This window comes from Bombus fervidus, chromosome 13 (assembly GCF_041682495.2).
Source record: "Bombus fervidus isolate BK054 chromosome 13, iyBomFerv1, whole genome shotgun sequence".
Lineage (NCBI taxonomy): Eukaryota > Metazoa > Arthropoda > Insecta > Hymenoptera > Apidae > Bombus > Bombus fervidus.
Window position 1 is genome coordinate 11,433,045 of NC_091529.1, and position 21,155 is coordinate 11,454,199.

The 21,155-nt window shown below is 39.3% G+C and overlaps 1 protein-coding gene across 1 annotated transcript in view; it reads left to right on the plus strand.

Annotated features, from left to right (window-relative positions):
* Positions 1 to 21,155, plus strand: part of LOC139993474 (octopamine receptor beta-1R) — a 46,615-nt gene that overhangs the window by 17,373 nt on the left and 8,087 nt on the right. The window contains exon 2 of the mRNA XM_072015226.1: positions 20,243 to 20,464. Coding sequence (XP_071871327.1) covers positions 20,243 to 20,464 — 222 coding nt within the window. The remainder of the gene's footprint in view (positions 1 to 20,242; positions 20,465 to 21,155) is intronic.

Sequence of the window (21,155 nt, forward strand, 5' to 3'; positions counted from 1 at the left end):
TTTTAATTTGCAAGCTATCTCGAAACAGTTGTAAACGAAGGAGCTATCGTAGCAACAATTTCATAAAACCGGCATATCCAAACGATCAAGCTATAACGTACTTTTATACTAATTTTATAATAATTTTTCTTTAATTTTCGCTTTAATCGCGATGTTTTCGAGAAACGTTCGTTATCCGAGTTAAAATCTCCCTCGGAACGAATAAAGCAGATAGATCGTTATAAAGTAAAATGTTGCCAACATCGTTTTGCTCGCCATTGTTTTAATATCATTTCGATGGCATCATCGTACGATTATGAATTAAACAAGTAACTTCTAACGATTAAAATGTGAGGCGGTAGAAGCGTACAGATATTAAAATAGCGGACAAAGTAGTTTAATTAAATCAAGTACGCGCCAACGTTTCATTCGTACGAAAACAGACGAGAAAGATAATATCTTCCGTAATATCGATATTTCATTGAAACGAAAGCCTGTCTCATAGCTTGGTTATAATTATTTAACGGAAGAATCGTAATCGACAGACGTTTCGAACAAGAAAAACTATGTAACGTAGTATTAAAATAACTAACGTTTTCATAGATTAATTAATTAATAATTTGTTAAACGATCACTAGCGACGTGATCACGCGTATTAATGCTTCGTACGTGTTCTAGAAGTAGAACGGTCGAACGTTATTTCGTTCAATTTTTCAATCGATTCGGATTTTCAGATTCTAGAGCGAAACGAAGACACCGCTACAATGAAAGTGTCGTAAATCGATCGATAGATATTCGGGTTTTTTATGCAAGTCCGGTTATACATATATCGCCTACGAAATTGCATTCGGTCGTAACGACGCTTGTCAACGAGCAGGAAATATCGATTTCTACCGGATATATCAGAAGTATACGTCGATACAAAGTGAGTGATTTAAAATTGCGAGAACTCTCAAGAGGATCTGATAAACAAGGCGTCTCGAGGAGCAACTATATAGGAGGGTAGAAGCGAATTCCGTTTCAATAGTCACGCGAGTCCGATACACGTTTAGAACAAAAATAACGCAGACGCATGCCGGAGAGAAGCCGTACACGGAACACGGAAGTACAGTGTCATTGTGTCAGATCAGACACGAAGCTTAACGAAGCTTAACGAAACTTAACAAAGCTTAACGAAGCTTAACGAAGCTTAACATTCGCAAAGATTTTCACGAAACCCTAGAAAATATGTTCTTACGTTCTATGCCTGCCATTTCGAATCTATCAAATCTTTTTCTATATATTTTACGAATACGAATTTAAGCAACTTCGGCATTTGAATATCCGCTTATCGTTAGCTATCAAACGGGAGCGTCTGACCCAATATTAAAAAATCGATCCCCTTGTCTAAAACAAAAGTTTAGTAGAATCTCAATTTTTCCAACGCGTTTTATCCGAACGTTCGAATATCCCAACACCCCTTATTTCAACGTACGACCATCCGAATAGTATCCGCGGCCAGTACAAGAACAGAAATATTCTCAACTACGATACTGTCTATTACTGTATATTTCGCAATTCACGATTCTTCGTTAGACACGTAAGCGACGAGGAAATTATCGAAAGAATCGAGAGGGAAATTTAATAGTAGCGAAAACAGCGACGAGTAGCGAATCAGAAGCATCGGTAACAGCAGGTGAGTAACAGAAACAACCGATAAACGCTACGTCGGTAAGATAATTAGTTCATACTCTTCTTACTTGATGCTCGTTTCGAACAAAAAAGGAGAGAAAAAAAAAAAAAGAAAAAAAGAAGAAAGACTCAATTTCCAGGACGTCTTTTCGCGAAACGATGCAACAGTTTGCATTTGATTTGCATAACGGCAGTAGGATTCGGTTGGCGATTCGCCAAAAATTCGAACGACGATCCGAGTCCGTGTATTGTAGAACGAAGATAGCGAGGATGGCGAACCAGGGCATAGTTTGCACAGTGAAATTTGCACGCTCTCAGCGTAGATTGGTCGGTTCGGCGTCGGCAAATACCGATCTGTTTGTTGCCCGTTCGTCTCGTTCACAGTTCATCGGGACTCGTATATCTCGTTTGCTGAAAATATTTCTTTCGGTTATTTCTTTTGGCTACTTATCGCGCTACAACTGCGAGTTTCGATTCGTCTTAATCTACCTAACTTAATCGCCTAACTTGATCTATCTTTATAACTTTGTACACAGATCGTAGTCTTTGAAACAATAATATTAAAATATTACTTTCGGTGTTACATTTTGCGAAATATTATACATGGACAGTCGAGTAATATCGATAAATATTGTTCGTAATTGTACGATTTAGTGATCGAAATGGAAACACACCAGTTTTCAATCAATTAACTTTGTCCTGACACGATTACACGTCGTGCTACCGTTACGATTAGGCGTCCGTTGTCTTCGAAGATTTTTTCGTTAGAAACTTATCGAAATAAAGAAATTACTATCGATTGGTATCGGTAGCGCTAATGTTTGAAACAACACGATTTAATCGATAGCTGGATAACACAATTTTTCAGAAATATTTCGTATTTAATTACAGGTAAGAAGCGGCTCTAAATTTTTAATAAACATGGGTACGTATTAAATATTTCGCTTGCTGATCAGGTAATTTTCCATTACGCGCAAGTAAAGCTATTTTAATCAAATAATCAAACGACGAGATATAGAGCTGTTGATAGAGATAGAATTTATTCTAGTAAGATAATAATACGAGGAGATTCGTTGAAGTTGAGAATACGTATAGCACGTAAGTCTCAAGTTTCGAGTTTCGCCGTGTTCTGTATCGATTTGTAAAAATAACTTTGGATTAAAAGATTCTTTACGGCAACGATTTCTCGTTTAAAGAACAATCTCTACAAGTTTTCGTTCAATTTGATCGATTTCAAGTCGAAGTAAATTTGAGAATGTACGAGGTAGCCTTAGCTTTAACGCGTTAGCCTCTTTTATATTATTTGTATCGTTATCTTACGATGCATCGCGGTTTAGTTGCCGTCTATAAACTCTGCAGTTTGAACGAACTTTAAACAGCATTCTCGGGAAAGAAATTTTCGAATTGCAAGAGTTTTCATACTAGATCGCAGCGAATGCCTCGGTGCGAAGGTGGAAATTGCCACGATCGAAATTCCACCGAGTTTCCAGAAGCGAAATTAACAACACCGAAGGATCGCGTTCATTTACATTCTCGATTAACAACGTCGTTAAATAATCGAAATGACGCGCACGATTGTATCTTTGATATATATTATAATTATATGCTTCGTTTTTCAATTTCATAGATGCACGATTTAGAAACGATTCGTTCGTAATAAAAAGAACAGTCACCCGTTATGACGTAAAAAAAGGAAAAGAGTATTCGAAAGAGACGCGAAACGATCAAGCTGTAAACATTTTTCAACGCTCAACGTTATACGTTTGTACAGCGTACAGTGTAGTCGAGCATCGTGGAATTTATTCATCGCGAGTATTTGGCTTCTAATCGAACAAATGGTCGATTCGCTTCGCGTTTCCAATCGCCGATCCCCGCTTTTCTCTTGCTTTTTCCTTTTTTCATCGAACAGGATACGCGTGAACGGCCGACAAAAGCGAATTAGATAGAACCAGTCGGATAACATCGGGGTAGTTTCGTTTTACCCTTATCGATCAGATTGTAAGAAGAAAAACGCGTTTCGGCTGTTCACCGATTGAAAAACCCGTAGAAATGTAAGAGTAGAAGAGAGTCGGTCAACCGTAAACTTGTGAAAATGGCGGTCACTTAACTATTTATTTCAAGTCGTAAAGGGGAAAACAGATCCGAGTAGAGGTAATTGCTTGGCCGAAATAAAATATCGATGCGATTCGATCCCGTTACAACTTTAAAACGATCTCGACAACGTAGTTGTCGCGATTATGCCCGTTAACGAAATTAATAATGGCCATGATCCGGATATTGCGCAAATTTTCCGCAAGAATTCGCTCCTCGCCCCGCTCGATTAATCCGTCCGACACGTTGTCAGGTGAAAGGTAATTGCTTATCTAGTATACCTGGCTTTCACATGCTTCGATCGTCTCTCCCTCTCCCATATTTGTTTATCGATTAAAGCTTAACGCGCCGTTACAGCACGCTCTCCATTAGCTATACTTTCGTGTCATGCGATTGCACATAATGGAGCGTTTACATAGCGGAGGAAGCGGCCACGGTCAGACCTTTGGCAAGGTTTACCACGCTATCGCGCTCGATTCTACCAATTATGCGAAAATTTACAACCTTCGAGCGAACAAAGTTTCGCGTTCATTAAAACTCTAAGATTGAAAAATGCTCCACTACCGACGATACGTTTAGCGAAATATCGCTGCTCCGGTACGAAACGAGCCTTTAGCGAGTTTCCTTCCTCTCCGGTCTTTCGATTTCGCTTCCTTCCAACGAAGTTTTTACAGCTTTTACTCGAGCAGGAAGTCGCAGGTGTAGAAATCTGGAGAAGCGCCTTTAAAAAGAGGGAGAGGATATCAAGAGTACGTGGAATTTATTCCTTTTTATTAACGTATTTTATTAACGTATTGTCTTAGAATTAATTCTCATCGCAGCGTCGTAGTATTATTCGTATTGATTGGTTGGTGCAAGAAAATCCTTCGTAGTAGCGACTCGTTATCGATAGTTTTATAAGATTGGAAATACCTGGTTACGATATTCATCGTGTAATAAAATATGTATCTCGCGTGCACCGTGACAGGATATTCTATCAAATCAAGCCTAGCGACGGCAAAATCTTCGACGAATTTCAAAAATTGCTGCCTTTGCGTTTTTACTCGTCGGCTTTTACTCGTCGGTTTTTAGTCGTTCCGAATGAACGTTAATTATTAACTCGAGAATTTCGCTACGGCCCGGTCATAACCGCGTTTCCTCCGGCATATTTTCGGGACAATTTTGTTGTCGCGCCCCAGTTCCCCATTTCCGCTCGCGTAAATGTAATTACGCGATGCGGAGGATGTGCAAACAGGAAAAGCTGATGTGCTTCCTACCCTAGCTATGGGATTCCCGTAAACGGTTATTGCCTTTTAGACTGGCAATATTTATTTCTGACCGACACGGTTGGCGGTGAGCGCCGATTCATTGATCAGAACGAAATCACACGCCAGACGTTGACAATTAACATAACAATTCATCGTACGGTACTACCGTATTAAATTTCCGAGAGAGAATCGTATTTGATTTACGGAATCATTCGTATTAGATTTTCTCAGTTTGTTCGAACGCAACGACAAATTATTTTATATATTACTTTACCTATATAGTTAGGCGGCGAATCTAGCGAATTCGTGAAATCGAAGTGATCGAATATCAGCGAAGCCAACAAGACTCTGCGACTGAAAATCAAATTCTAAGATAGAGTAACTTCGAGAGTAACGAGATCACGCTGCGAGTTTCGTTTTCGAGAAAGTCGAGGTTGAAAACTTGCACAAGAATGTCTTTGGCTAATGTTCGTCGTAGAAAAGTTTGTTGCCGATTAAAACGAAATATTTCTCTGTCGACTAGCGACAACGTCCGAAAGATGCGGAAAGTGCGGACTGACGTTTAGATCAGCCTCTATATAAATTTGAAGGTGCAAACGTGCGTAATATTCGATCGAAATATATAAAACATCTACGGTAGTTGTTATAATATCCAGTACTATCAAATAGTTCTCGATCCAGATTTTCCTTTATAAAAGTGTGAATAACTTCGTGAATTTGCGTAAATACTCGCAATCTAGCAGGCAATAACTTACTACGACGTCCTTTTAAAATCGGATATGGCAAAGAAGGTAAAATAAAGTCGGACGATCTTGTCGGAAAGTGATTTAAAGAAAACCGTGTTTCTCCCTCGTTCGAATACTTGGAATAAACGAACCGAGGAACCGCGATTCGTGAGAAATCGTGAGACGAATTCAAGCTTCTAGAACGCACTTGTCATTTACATATCCACAGTTTGCTCTCTATATAAGGATTCGATCCTCTTACAACATCATCGACCATCTGTCGTTTATCCTGCAGTCTTTGCAAAAATTGTTTTAGAACGTATTGTCGCGTCAGTTTAGATGCATCTGTTTCCTTAAATATTAATAATAGGGGCATTTCTTTATTTTGCAAAACATTTTGTAGAGCAAGTTTTTGTAAACAAATGAAATATCTTTAGCTCTAGTTAGCTTTAGTTAGCTTTAATTAGCTTTAATTAGCTTTAGTTAGCTTTAGTTAGCTTTAGTTAGCTTTAGTTAGCTTTAGTTAGTGAAAAAAATATGCAGCGATCGAATTCATTTCGAAATATTTATTATTTTTGATATATCGTCTCTCGATAGTCGTTACGTCAATGCCCGGATTATTATGCAATTTTGAATTTTGAATTCGATGCCATCTCGTATTGACAGGACGAGAACTATGATATAGTGGGAATCGTGGTTTTGATAGATCATTCGATATCGACGATTGAATTGAAATGAATTTTTTCTTGCAATAACGAACGATCGCCGTGCATAAATGATTTCGTACTTAGCCTAACAACAGCAAATTTCAAAGCTTTCGTTCGCGTTTTATCCATTTCCTGTCTTTCCTATTGACGTGTTACAAGATATTGGAATTTATTTGTGTAATTGCTGTTAATTTACATCAATTTATTTATTCAATTCGTATGGTGGTAATTTATTCGTTCGTTACATCGCAATGACCGCGTGAATTTTACTTTGTTTGCTTCGATTCGGTGTATTTTTGTATCTTTAAGTTTCTAATAAATCCATGTACGCGCATACATCTGCAGCTTATTGACGATATATTTCAAACGTACAAACGTGATACGTCGATATGTAAACGATGTTGAACAAAAAAGATCAAAAGTTCAAAAAATATACCGAAAAATATGATCTATTATATAAATGAAAAGTTGTTCGTTGTTGTTTTAAATAGTTACGGTTATTCTCGTATAATAACCAATAACTGTTAATAATTTCATGGTCGTAGGAAATGATCAATTTTCATATAAAGGCGATAATTAATAGGGTAGTGGAAACGGGCGAACGTGGACGGACCGATATCCTCTTTCGTGATACACGAGTCCTGATTCCAGCGAAAATTATCAACATAATCGTTACGAAGCTTCAGCGTGCAGCTGCTCGAGTTTCAGTAACGCGTACTCGTTATTACTTTGACGAGTAACATAGCCAGCGAAGATTAACGTTACCCTCGAACGAGTCTACCTTCTCCTTTCACAGCCTGCGGACGTGGCGTGCCTTGTAATCGACACTGTGTCTCTCGGCAAACCGAACTACTCGTTCTCAACTTCGAAAACAACAAGTCATTTATTTATTTTGTCATAATGTTCCTCTCGTTATAACCAATCACAATCATCGTGCGATCTATCGTCGATTTTCATCGTTCGCAGTCAATGTCGCGTCGCGTATATCACGTACATCTATCTTATGCTGGAAACTTGAATCGTCGCAGTAATCTCTCAATATAGGTGATGACTTAAATCGAGGGGATTTTTGCGATATAAATTTCAAATGTCGGTGAACGAGAATCTGTTCGTTTGGCTAAATTTTCCCAATATTTTTATCTCGTTTCAAATTTTCTTCGATCGAATGATATCTTCTTCTCTGTGTCTGATTATTTCGAGGTAAAAGTCAAGCATCGAACGTAAAATGAGATTCCGAGAAAAATAATTTCATCGCGGAAAGAAATGGAAGCGTGGTTGATAAATGTACGTCGGTTCGTTGATATCGATCAAATCTGTTAACGGCACAATTTTTTGCTACTTCCTTAAAAAATGTGCAATGTAGGTTAACGACGAGCGTGATATAGCACGACGAAAATATCAGCAACTAAATACATTCGTGTATTCGCCACGCTCTTCTCTCGTTCCACCGTTCCTTTCTCCTGCCCTGTTCTTATCTATCGATATATCACATGACACTTTTCCTGCCCTTTCTGTCATCCGATAATTACACCCGTTTTATTTCTCATATTTGTTTCCTATACATATACGCTGTACCAATTTTATTATTATTATTCGTTTTGATGATAATCGCCCAATCTTCGAATTGTACGACTTTTTACGCTTGTTATCGACGTTTGTCTATCGTTACAACTTCGCTTCGATAGAAAGTAGAAAGTCTACTTTCTACTTATAGACAGAGTATATATAGAGTAGTAGAAAATCTTTTCCCCGCAATTTGGCAGGTTCCAAGTGGTATAAATAACTTAAGAATGAAAAATGAATAACGACGTTTAAAACGATTACGTGTATGTCGCAATTATTGAAACGAAACTTTCAGGACATGTGGTGCAAGTTTGTAAGTTTATCGCGTGACCAAAGTGCGAGCTATCGTAATGTAATCCGACTATTCAAGCGCGTTTTAGAAATCATCTCCTCGCATCGTCTTCCATCGTTATTGATAAAATAATATTAAATATATAATTAAACGACGATATAGATTAAAAAAGAAATTTTTTTTTAATTTGCTAGTACGTTTACCTTAACGACGTTTTAAACGTACGTTCTTTACGAAAAAGTAAAATTATAATAAATCGACGTTACTTATCCCTCGGAAGAATTTCTCTCCACGAAAAACCCGATTCTTGTCTTTTAAGCAGAAATGAAATTTTTCCCCTATAAGGTAAACGTTATTCTTCGGAAGAATCGTGACTTTAAAGGAAGTTTAACACGGTTTCTCATTTCCATATCGTATTACGAAATCGAGTATAATAAAGACGACTCGGTATATTTACACTTCGAAGTGTATTCCACGCTACGATATTTTAGCTATTTTCTTCGCTCGCTTCGCAATTGGTAAATCAAGGAAGCAGAAATACTGCATTATCTTTCGGGACACGATCCACAATGACTTCATTATGCAAATCCCAGCCCGCGTTCCTACTTCCAATCTAACACAGCTATTATTCCATTTTACTTTACTTGCTTTATCAGATAGTGCTTCGGTGCGATCGTTTCGCTAGGCACTATCTTCGCTCGTGTAATCTACCTGAATGGAACGGTCTGACCAAGCGCTATCCATATCTACTTATTGGTCCCACGAGTCGGAATATCGTTTCGAACGTTGGTTTGTGTCGCCGGTGCTTCTTCCATATTCCGCAGTTTAGTCAATCGTTTAATGGTATTAGATACATTTTATATGCTGTAAGAGTTTGAAATTGTTGTACGTCCCATAGAAGTAAACAATTTAAGAGAATTCTATCGAGTTCTAATCGTCTATCGATGTAAAAATATTTAGAATCGACATGCAAAGCATCGATCTGAAATATCGCGAAAATACCTGCGATAATATAGTATATTTGTAATGAAATTTCTAAAAGAAACGAAAAACTTTGCGAGATAATTCGACCTTTTTTCGAAGCAAGCAAATGTACAACGTGTCACGTGGTAAAATAATAGAAAGTCATCGAGTCTGTAAAGGTGTCAGCTCGGCTGTTATCCTTCCGTAAACCGTTGCGCGTTTCCATCGGTCAGAAAGTTTAGCGAATCGGCGTGAACGAAGCGCGCGAAAATAGTCGATAGCGGGATAAATATATCGGGTAACTATGGCGCGTGCTTGTTATCAACGGCGTTACACGCGAGTAATTGCGCTCTCGATGGTGGCAACGATCGCGCCCGAGCCGTCGATCTCCGATATCGTTGCGAAACGTGTTCGCGCACCACTTTTAAAACGATTTTTCCATATTTTTTCCATCTACTTCCATCCATCTATTTCGAGTAAAAGCGTATAACAATTTTTTATGCCACGAAGTTTCTTCTCACGAATCTGTTCCTCTCCTAAACGAGATCGAGATACGCCAACACGACGCTACACCGTATTATCTTCGTTCTTCGAGATTTCAAAGAATCACGTTCGAACGAACGACTCGACCAAAAGTTTTCCCACTCGGCGAACGAAACCGCTCGAAACTCTGAAAGCGATAGACTCGCAGACGTTGGATTCACCGTCCTTTGGTCGTTCAAGCTCCGCCACCGTTTCCGTTTTCCAGTCTCACGACCTCGATGAAACTTCAACCAGCAACTTCCACCGGCGCTTGCGAGAATATTTACCTTGCGAAGGAATCGTTTCGGTAACCAAGGAACGCCGCTGTTTGCCAATCGAATAACGAGGAATCGTGGAATCCGTTACTCGTCCCAACGATATTCCGTTGACGTACTTTCACGTTGTCGCGACGCTACCGAGACACGCGTTTCTCGTTGTCGTTCCTCTAATTTTCACGAAACTCTGCATACGGTCGAGGAAACTTAATCGCGCCCAAAATAATAAAAGTTTCCAAGTCAACTGAAAATTGAGCCAACGTCCGATCGGTTCGTCTACGATCGTCGATTCTCTGACGCAAAGTCGATACAAGAATTAACAAACTGTCTTTTAAATGACCGTACGAATATAAATAACGGAAAAGGAGAGGAAATTAAGGCGTCGAAATCTACAAAAGTTCTTCCTTAAAGAAACAACTTTGTCTACGCTCTTTCGCCCTACTTTCCACATTCTAGGGACAAATATATTTAAATAATCGTCCGTAGTCAACTCGGATAGTTTACGCACCGCGTGAAATTTCGATTCTAGAACTTTTTTTAGAAGATTGGAAGATCTCGTCCCCCATTATCCGCTAATAGCGATGACAAAAATTACGTTTTCTCCATACCGGTTAAGCGATAAAAGAAACAACATTCTCTTTGCCGTTCTTCGTCTTGTAGAAAAGAACGGAAACGGTCAGCGAGTTTCAAAGATCAAACATCGTCAAGGAACACTGATTCGGAATCATAACGGAGGCTGCGACAACGATTCGACGCGAAGAACTCTAGACAGAGGGAGACGCGAGCTTTTTCACGCACGAGAATAACGAGCATAACGAGCGGCATCGATATGTAGGTTAATTGAAAGTCGCTATTGCGAGACTCGACTCGGTAAACAGAGGTCGTCGGCGAACAAAGCACGATGCTTGTCAAATAGTTTCCAAGGAGTACCTTAATTTCTCTCCTCTCTCTCTCTCTTTCTCCCTAATGCTCGCTTTATCAGCCCTTGTATCGACATTGTTGTCGTTGTTCAGCTCGTTGCCTTCGACCGGTTGTTATCGTAACAACTAAGTGTGAGATGTTCGGACGAAAATTGGGCAACGCCTATTGTTACGAATAGCGTGTACGCGTTGCGAGTGGATAAGCGTGTTGGAACAAAATGAACGTAACGTATGCGGTGAATGTTCCGTTTGGTTCGAATTTTTTTATTTGGAATAAACAAAAGAAAGAAAAAAAATAGCTAGACAGCGGATTTTTATGCATTTAGATAATAGAAGATTTGAAAACGTAAAAATACGTAAAATGCAGGTAATATGCAAAATACTGCATGTAATATATGTAAAACATGTAAAATACGGAAAATATAGTACTCGTCGTCCCGTTTAAGCATCTTCGTAAAAATCTGAATTTCCGTAAATATTCGCAGTTTACTTAGGAGTTTAGTTTTTACCTTAAACTTTAGAAACATACTCGACCGGATATTTTCCGAACAAGCTCGACGATATTGCTTAGAAATTCCTGGCAAAATCAATGCGATCCTTCAACGAGTTAATGGAAAGTCGTTTAATCCTCCGTTCGGTACCAGCATCTTGCACGATTCATCGGGCTCGATACTATTTCCCCGGAGCATCGACGACCAAATAACGAATTTTTAGATAAGCACAGTTCCGCTGGTATCGAACTGATCGAGCGTGTGCAGTGAGGGGGGGGGGGAGATTTAATCCGTAATAAAAATGCAATTCGATTTCTTTCCCGATGGCTGGGCTAAAACGATAACGAACACCGGGGAAGATCCGAGCGTTTCCACCTTGATGGTAATATTTTTGTTCGGTACAGTGACCGACGATTCACGATCCCCGTCATGAAACAGGAAAACGCTTTCAGCTTGAGCCAATCGGAGGATACGAACCGTGAATACGCTTCCACGTCTTCTTACACAAAAGAATTCATCGCAAAGCGGTTGCTCGATCGGATTGTCTCTTTCTTTTTGGCTCGTATTAGATTACCTATCGAAAAATGGGATGCCTTTCTTTTTTTAACGGTGTCGGCTATGTTTATGGAGGATGGATATAACAGCAGGACTAGAGGTTCGATTCGATCCGAATAACGTAACGGAGATTCGTATTTTATTACATACTAGTTTGCAGCGTGAAGGATCCAAGTCGAATATAACGATCCGAATATGAATACGAAGGATCCGAGTATAACGGAAAACAGGCGTTCGAATCGGTCTACGAATAGCGTAGAAAATTTATGTTTTAGAACGTAACAGCGTGTGGGAGAAAGGAAAAGTACGGTGAAAAGGACTCGAGTTGAATATTCTTCGATTTTTATGAGAGAGACGCGTGGATAACATCAAGCGGATAACGGATGTTATCTTTGTATCGTGGATTTACGAGTCACCGTAACTTATTACCATAGAGTTTGTTAAGTTTCCTCCACAAGCGAAAGAAAGAATTTCATAAAGAATCAAGGAATTAAATTATTACGAATTAAAAAATAGACGCGACAGGGATCTTGTCAAGTACATACAGTCGAACAATTCTGCACAATTTCAAACAGATCCTACCATTAATATACACGCAACGATAATAATAATAATAATAAGAAGAAGAAGAAGAAGAAGAAACCGCAGTAGGAAAAGATTCAAACTTGAAAACCTGTTTACGTATACGCGACTGAGAGATCGTATCGAATAATCGTTTTAACGACATTGTCAAATTTCATAGAGCTTCTATCGTGAATATTCGACTAAAAGAAAGCGGAAAGTAAATGGAAAGCCTCGTCAAAAAGGATGCTTTTATTACCGTTACTTTTCAGGATACTAATCAGAAGCAGGAAAACCTGGTATTCAACGCAATTACCCTAGTGGGCTATATTCTTAAGCTGACCGAATGTCGGAGCCGCTCTCTTACCGGCTGAAATTGAACTTTGGCTATCCAATTGTGGCCTCGATCTAAAGGATTATTACTTACTTCGTTGCTCTCGTTTCTCTGCCTTCTGCCTCCACTGCCTCCGAAGATGGGGAGACAACCGAGGCATCGGATCGTTGATAGGTACTGGTCGATCGATGATCGTTCTAGTTTGCAAAGACGTATACAGCAGAGACTCGCGGATCGAATAAATTGCGTTTCCGTAACGCTCGAGTATCTATCGGATCGGCGATGAATCGGCCGCTGGCTGTACTTTCCGAGTCCATTGGGAATCCGTTGCGACATCGACCGACTCGGATCGGATGTTTGCAAATTGTTTCTTTCGAACGTATGTTTTTCTACATCGTAACTATATATCGTAAAAATATCATATAATAGCCATACGAGTAATTGAAAGTGTTAAAATGAACTTTATACCGACCAATATCCTTCGTATAAGAGAGTTTCTTCAGAAAATAAGAAGGTCGTTGGATCGGAGAAAATATATACGGTATATTTCTACCAGTATAATTGACACGTCGTGAAACCCCTACTCGTTGCTAGGGATAGGACAATTATTTCGAATTTACGAGTTTGTTTCTTCGAACGGGAGGTACTTTGCTCGGAACATTCTGCAGGGAAACGAGGCAATGTCGTAGGATGTGTTGCGTAAAGAGCAAGTCTCCGGCAGATTTCTGTTGGATTTTTTATGTTTCTACCTACGGTTGCCCGTCATCCGAAAGCATCTGCGATGGGCAACGGATTCTGTACAGTATTCACGCGGTAAATCTACCTATAAATCTATCTATAAACTTGGTACATCGTAAAATACAGACATCGTAAGATCTCAAACCGTTAAGACATTTTTATAAGATTTATGAATATCGCATTTCAAGCGTGACACTTTGGAAATTTTAATTTTACTATTTGTACCTTGGATATATTGAATTTTTGAAATGTTATATTTCGTCGTTATTTGTAATTACAGATTAGAGTCGCTTGTAGGGACGATAGCGATAATTTATTTAATTTTTCCTTCGTATCGAATAAATTAACATCCAGAAATTACGTCTTTTGCGAATCAGGGGATAAAGGGTCTATCTTCGAAGCTTCGAAACTCCCAACTTCTCGATTACAGCATCCAGCTTTCGTTCGAAAAATCCGTAAAGTCGATCTTTTCTTATCAAAATTTCGAATCGACGCAGCTCCATGCTGTGATGTAAAGTATAATCGGTCGGACTTTACGAGAGCTACCAAAGCCCTGCGGATCTTTCGTAGCCGAGGTGCTAATTGAGTTTGAAAGTACCAACCGTTTGAAAGCTTCCAGGCAACGCGTTCAACCGACTTGGAAACTTTTCCCTCTTGGCTATCGATCGAGCCTGCTTCGAAAATTCATCGAAGCTTACGCGTACGACGCTAATCAAACTGCACTTAAAAATGTCGAGTGTACCCGGGAACTTGGACAGTTGGTTTAACTTTGGAAAGTTAGCAGTTATACGACACCTTTGGGCTTTCTGGTAATCCGTAGACCGCGGATATTTATCGCGAATTATTATTTTTACGTAAATCTAATTAAAGCAACGTAACGCGAGTAGAACGTTCCTAAATCCTATCAGATATCGTGATAAGTTTTGCAAATATTTTATATATTTTGCCGACATTCTTTTGAAAATAAGGATACTATACCTGCTCAGCAGAGTGTCCTTGACAACGTACGTCAAGGTGAAGGTCGTTGGAACTTTTGCTTCCATTCTATCGATGCGTGCATATACGTTAAAACCAACGTGGACCAATACACGACGTTAAATAAAAATATGGCTAAATAAAAAGATAAGAATTATAGGTAACGAATGCGGATCGATGCATCGGGAACAAATATATATGTAATAATTATACAGCCTCCTACCATGGAATTAACAAGAAAGAAAGAAACGAAGAAATTGGTACGAGAAATACGAACAGATTCGTTTCGTGGAAATAACCCATACACGTATGTTTCGAAGGAAATATTCGTAGACATTGCTTGGAAACAAGGTTAAGACCGCAATGATGACACGTAAAGTATGAGAAATAGTTTGCTCAAAGAATTCGACGTTTCTGCTTGACTTGTTAATTAATTTCGATTAATGCAAAGAAGTAGCAACTCGTAGCGATTCGTAACGTTGATGGAATTAGTTTGAAAAGTTTCGCCGGTAATTTAGCGAGTTTTACCGTAGCGAGCATCAAAAATTCACCAGGTAACTCGTTTGACTTGAAAAGTTCAAGAGTACTTGTCTCGAGGCAAACGATTCTTTCCTCTTTTTCCTCTTGGCTTTCCCGATACAAGGGACCGCTGTCGTTTTTATTTTTGTTCTCCACGAATATCGATCGACACCCGTTTCTTTTCAGAGAGAATGCTGAAAAACCAGCGACATTGCCATCACATTGCCGATATAGTAACCACATTATCGTTTTCGTAATCTGTCTTAATCTCGTAATTTTATAATCGGAAATCACGAAACTGTGTATAATCTTACGATAATCGTACGAAAGAAAACTGCATTTACCATGTTATATAAAGTATCGTTGTTTCGAGCAAAATATTTAAAGGTTAAAAACATCGAAACGTCGATAAATATATATTCGTTGAAATTCTTTCTCCATTTGCCGGCTTACGCGTTTACGCTTAAAACATTATCGGTTTATCACGAAATCGTCGGTACAACGTTCGGTTTGCTCGGACGCGAGGAAGAGGATGGCCGATGGGTTGATCCGGATGGCGAATTATACATTTTCAATACATTTCAGCAGGCCGAAAATTCATCGTCGTCGGATCTTATTTCTTTCGCCAAAGTACTATTATCATTTTCATCGTAAATAGCTAACAATCGCGGTACGATATTTCTTCGTTTCGAAAGTGTGAGATAAAATGGCGAATAATCTTAGACTTTAAAGTTCTCGTTACGAGTTTAGTCTCGAATAATAAACGTATATATGGATGTCGGTATATATCGGTAATCAAATATGTACCGAAATAATTGCGAGAGAAAGCATTTTCTTGTTTAAATAAACTAACATAACACACATCCTTCTTTGTATGGTTTGCTTAAATAATGCCCACGCCTGCATGATTATTAATTGGACGACGATTGGTCGGTATTACACGATCCGCTCCATAAAATAAAATTAATTGCTCGTTAGATGGAGAAAAGTCCAATCGAATCGAATAACTGGAAATTCCTCTGAAAAATATATGGAGCGACGGAGGCGTAAAATTCCGTATCGACAGTAACGTATCGACATTTATTATACGGAAAGCTCCGATACAAATGAGAAGAAATTACTCGCAGATTCCAACGACTCTTACTTTGATCGAGATTTTTCACTTTCAAGCGAATTGTCGTAGCACGGAATTTAAAAAATGCCGCCAAGTAAAAGATAGAGGATAAGAACCATCGCGTTCTATCGATCGGTGAACCGCGTAATTTTCATATAATAATTACGCCGGTACTTGTTTCGCGGGTATCGAGTTTTTAACGTTTACTCGAGACAGAGAAGACGGTGGGTTATCGATTTGAAAATAAATATCAGCTGTTCGGTATGATAACGAATAATTGCCGAAGTCAAGGTTGCGCTATATAAAGGATGGATCCGTCCGTTTATAGGATAATCGAGAATACTCGAGTAAAAATGCATTGTGCCGGCATAGTGGTCGATATACGCCACTCGAACGGTTTCTCGGATAACGTTGGAAATTCACCGCATTCTGTAAATTTTCGATAGGATCGGTGAACTGGGTAACCGTAAACTCTCCAGACATTTTATTTATGCATTCGAGCATTAATTTGACTTCGTTAGAACCGAAGTGGTTATTCCTCGGAACACGCTCACGCTAGCGTCATTAAAATTAATCTTATCTACTTGTAATATCGTGTTATATGATTTTCGCACATACTTAAACTCGACGCTAATTTTCCGCGATTACATTTTCGCATATGTCCATCGATACGTCTAAATCAATTATCTCGTCAAATGCATTAAAAAATACCTAAGCGTTCTAATATGTTTAGACCACGAATAAAATCGAGGAAAAAGTTTTGAACGAGATCCAAGTACTCGAACGTTTTAAAAAACAGTTTTCTCGAAACTATCTTTTCGTTTTCTTGGGCGTTGCGCGTTGTTTTCTAAAAGAATGCTTCGATTTAAGAACCTAGAACCCTAAATAGATAAAAAGGGATCTTGGCATTGATTCGGCAGAAGAGTTTGCGAAAGATTCGATTGCGACGTGAATGGAGGGAGAAAGAATGGACCAGAGATCGATCGGCGCGTAAACATCAAGTAGTACGAGCCAGTTTATAGTCGGACAGTACGGCCATTATTTGTAAATTAAACGTGAGAATTTTCCATCTACTGTCCTATTATTTCGGATCGTCGATCGTCCGATCGTTTTAGGTATAAACGAGGTAGAAACTTTCAATATTTTTCATGAAATTACTCGTGATATTATAGATAATAAATTGGTTTTGTTAATAAAACGTATCTGATCGTAAGCGACGATAAAAGATTCGTCCAGACCTTTTTATCCTAAAATTTAACGTAAACGCATAAATATCTAATAAGTGCGATACAGTCTATCGATTATCGATGGAACGACGATACGCACGGCTCGGATTATCGCGACAATGTAATCACGCTTGGTCGCACACCAATTTTCTATAACGCACGGGTATTCTATAAATCGTATAAACGGGGCAAGACTTTTATTTTACCATTGCCGATGCACGGCCGATACGATGCAAGAGAATGCAATTTTTCGAAACTCAATGTTCGCGGAACACTTTGCGTTTTTAACGCGGTAACTCGATTATTTCCGCCACGAGGCGACGGAGGCAGCCCTTATCTACGGGAAAAATGGAGAATAATACAATTAAGAACGAACCTACTTCCTCTACCATGCTAAATCCATCATAAAAATGCAAATATTTACATTTTCATTCTGTCGTGAAATGAAATTAATCATAAAATACGAAGGAAATAGAGAGAAAGGTTTTTGGCTTATTTTTATCTAAATTACAATACGTAGGTATACCGTGCCATTGCGTATCGCGCGATCTACGTTGTCGGTTCGAATTGAACGAACAAACGAAGGAAGAGGAATAATCTAATCGCAGGTCTATTAACATTAAACAACGAACGTTAAATTAACGATTAATAATATCGATCGACCTATTTCGCATTACTAACTCGATATAATTACTACCGTCGTTATTACGTTTGATTCGCGATGCTGCCACTTTAAACAGGATACGGATTCATCGGCAAACTAATTACTCCACTGTTTCTTATACCTTGTAAAAAGAAGAAGATCGCGAAAGAAAAAGAAGGGAGAGAAAAAAAAAGAGAAACTCATCGCGTTATGTCACCTTTGACGAAGAAAAACGAGATGAAACGCCAAGAACCATCGAGAACGCAATCATGGCAACTTTTATTAGGATCTTGGAAGATTACTTTCAGATCTCGATTGGAAACTTTCGTCTTTCGTTCGAATCTTTTCTCCGTTTCCCTTGCCACGTGGATTGGCTCACCGGCAACACGCTTTTTCATAGATGCTCTTGGAAAAAAGTTTCAACCCGAAGAAATAGTATCGAATTAACTCGCGATTCCTGAACCATCGACCATCGACCGTCTTTCCAACGAAGGAAAAACTATGCTTCGAAGTTGACTTGCTCTTATCTTATCTCTCGCGAATGACGCGAATGACGCTTTTATCGTTTTCATATTAGCTATTAAAAACTAGCACGAAGGAGAACTTGCGAGACGTTCAGCAGTATCTCTCGACGAATAACAACGACGATGACAATGTTATCGGCATTTGCTCGAAACAAGCTGTGGCGGGCGGTAGAAAAAAAAATCCGCTAGGAAAAAGTTGCCTCTCGAATACTTGCTCGAACCATTATACTTATCACCATTGTACTCGAGTCTTAATGTTTTAGTCTGTCGCTGGAACGAGATCCATCGGTCGAACGACTCGAAATACGATCGAAAGATTCGTCCTCGACTTTAACCACGTTAAAGTTTACCAGGGTCTGCGGTAGCTAGCTCAGCCCGGACACAGAGGGTTCTTTGCCGATTCCAATTGCGATTCGCACGCGCCTTTGGCTCTGCATGTTCGAGGATTTCTACGAAGAGCAAAATCAGATCTGTTTCCAAGGCATAGCGAGTGCTTTGCCGGTCAAAGGAAAAATTAAATCTGCAGCCAGCCTCTCCGACGTCTCTGCTTTCTAATTCCACTTCAAAGGAGCACCGACCGTGTTACTCGAACGAAAAAGCTTTCAGATCGATAGGACGACTTTTATCGTACAAAAGCAAACGTCGCTGTTCTATCGTGTCCGGCCGATCTGATCCCTCGAGATCGCAGATGCGAAGGAAAGATCTTGTTTATTCGCGGATGTTCGAGTTTCAGGGCAGAAACGATAAAAGTTTTCAGGATTTGCTTCAACGCGATATTCGGGGGTCGCGTCTTCCATCGGTTTTACTTTTATTGAAAATCATCGATAATCGATCGAATTTTTAGTATTCGCGAATTTTCCAGCAACGTTCGCTTTCCAATCGTAACGTACAGCGAACTAGCATCGAATTACAACGAAACGATAATTTTATGCGCTTAGAAAAATACATTTCACTTTGAATATCTGACAGATTTCCACGCATCGAACAAGCGTTTCGTTTTTCCTGGAAATAATTCTCGAAGCGCGTTAGAATGTCGGAGGAAGATCGATCGAAGAAGAAGCGCGATCGAGAAGCGATGGCGCGGAGAGAAAAAGTAGTGGAGCAGCGGAAACAAAGCGCGTCGGTGACAATGGAACGTCTATAGTCGGACGCGCTTCGTATCAGCTATAACGGTGCCTATTCTTCTCGGCAACTTCAGATACGCGTATTATCTGGAAAATAGCCCGGCGAAAGTCGCTCGGCCGAGATAATGCCTCAGAAGGACGACAGTCGCACGTTTAGCGATATTTTATTTAACGTCTTTTGCAACAAAATACCATATTCGTAGCTAGGAATTATATTTTCAATGTACGGTAGACGACGAAGGTGTTTCAACGCTTGTGGAAACCGTTTATCGATATTACGAATATTACGCGTGTTATACGAAACGTTTGTAAATTTCATCAGGACTATAGCGATTATATCATCGTGATTATATCAGTAAACTTTGAAACAAGTGTAAAAATTGGACTATCTTTAACGCTTAAAATAGCTACGCGTAGTTGCCTTATCTTATTTTCCAGACTTGCGTATGAACAGAAATATGAAGCTAGGACGTTTGGTTGCAGGAGCAAAGTGGCGGCAGCGCTCTTAAACAAACATCTGCAGATCAATGGGATTTCGGCCGGTTTGACCACGCTGCCAACTATGGATCAATCGTCGCCGGATCCACAACCAGAGGATCCACCGATCACCAGCAGCAGCAAAATGAGAAGAGAACGAAAGGCTGCGAGAACATTGGGAATCATCGTGTCAGCGTTTCTGGCTTGTTGGCTTCCCTTCTTCCTCTGGTAAATTCGTTTTCGTTCTTCCTTCGCCATTGTCGAAAATTGTTCGCTCTCGCTGTCACGTTAGTTTATTTATCCAGAGAACCGCGATACATCGAAATATTTATCAAGATACTCGATCGTGCTTTCCTCTATCTAAATGAATATATAGAATATTTTCTCTAACGAAAACGTCGTTACGCGCGTTACAATCGAGTTACATCGCGGCAAGAATATTCTTACCAAAGACGTGTTACGATGAAACGCCAGACACCAAGAATACCTTTTAACTTTTCCATACTTTTCGAGCGGCAGAAACCCTGATTCTGTCCACCAGCGGTTTCCTTACTATTTCTTATTATTCCTGATCCAGTTAAGTTCGTTTTAACGAGATCTAAGGAAACACCATCCAAGTTAAGCCGACTTCCTACTAATTGGCAAAACTCATTTGAATATATTAAGACGAGCGTTAAACGTCCACGTGGTCTAAAAGGACTTTGAAACTACGATAGTTTCATCGAATTAACCGCAATACGATTACGATCGCGATCAATTATATCTTTTCTCTTTTTCCTTCCTACGGCTCTAAATTTTTCTTCGATCGAGGAAACGAAAAAAAAAAGTAAAGAGAAGAAGCAGAAGAAGAAGAAGAAGAAGAAGAAAAAGAAGAAGAAGATGGAGAAAAGAAAACAAAATCACGATACGATAAGAAAAG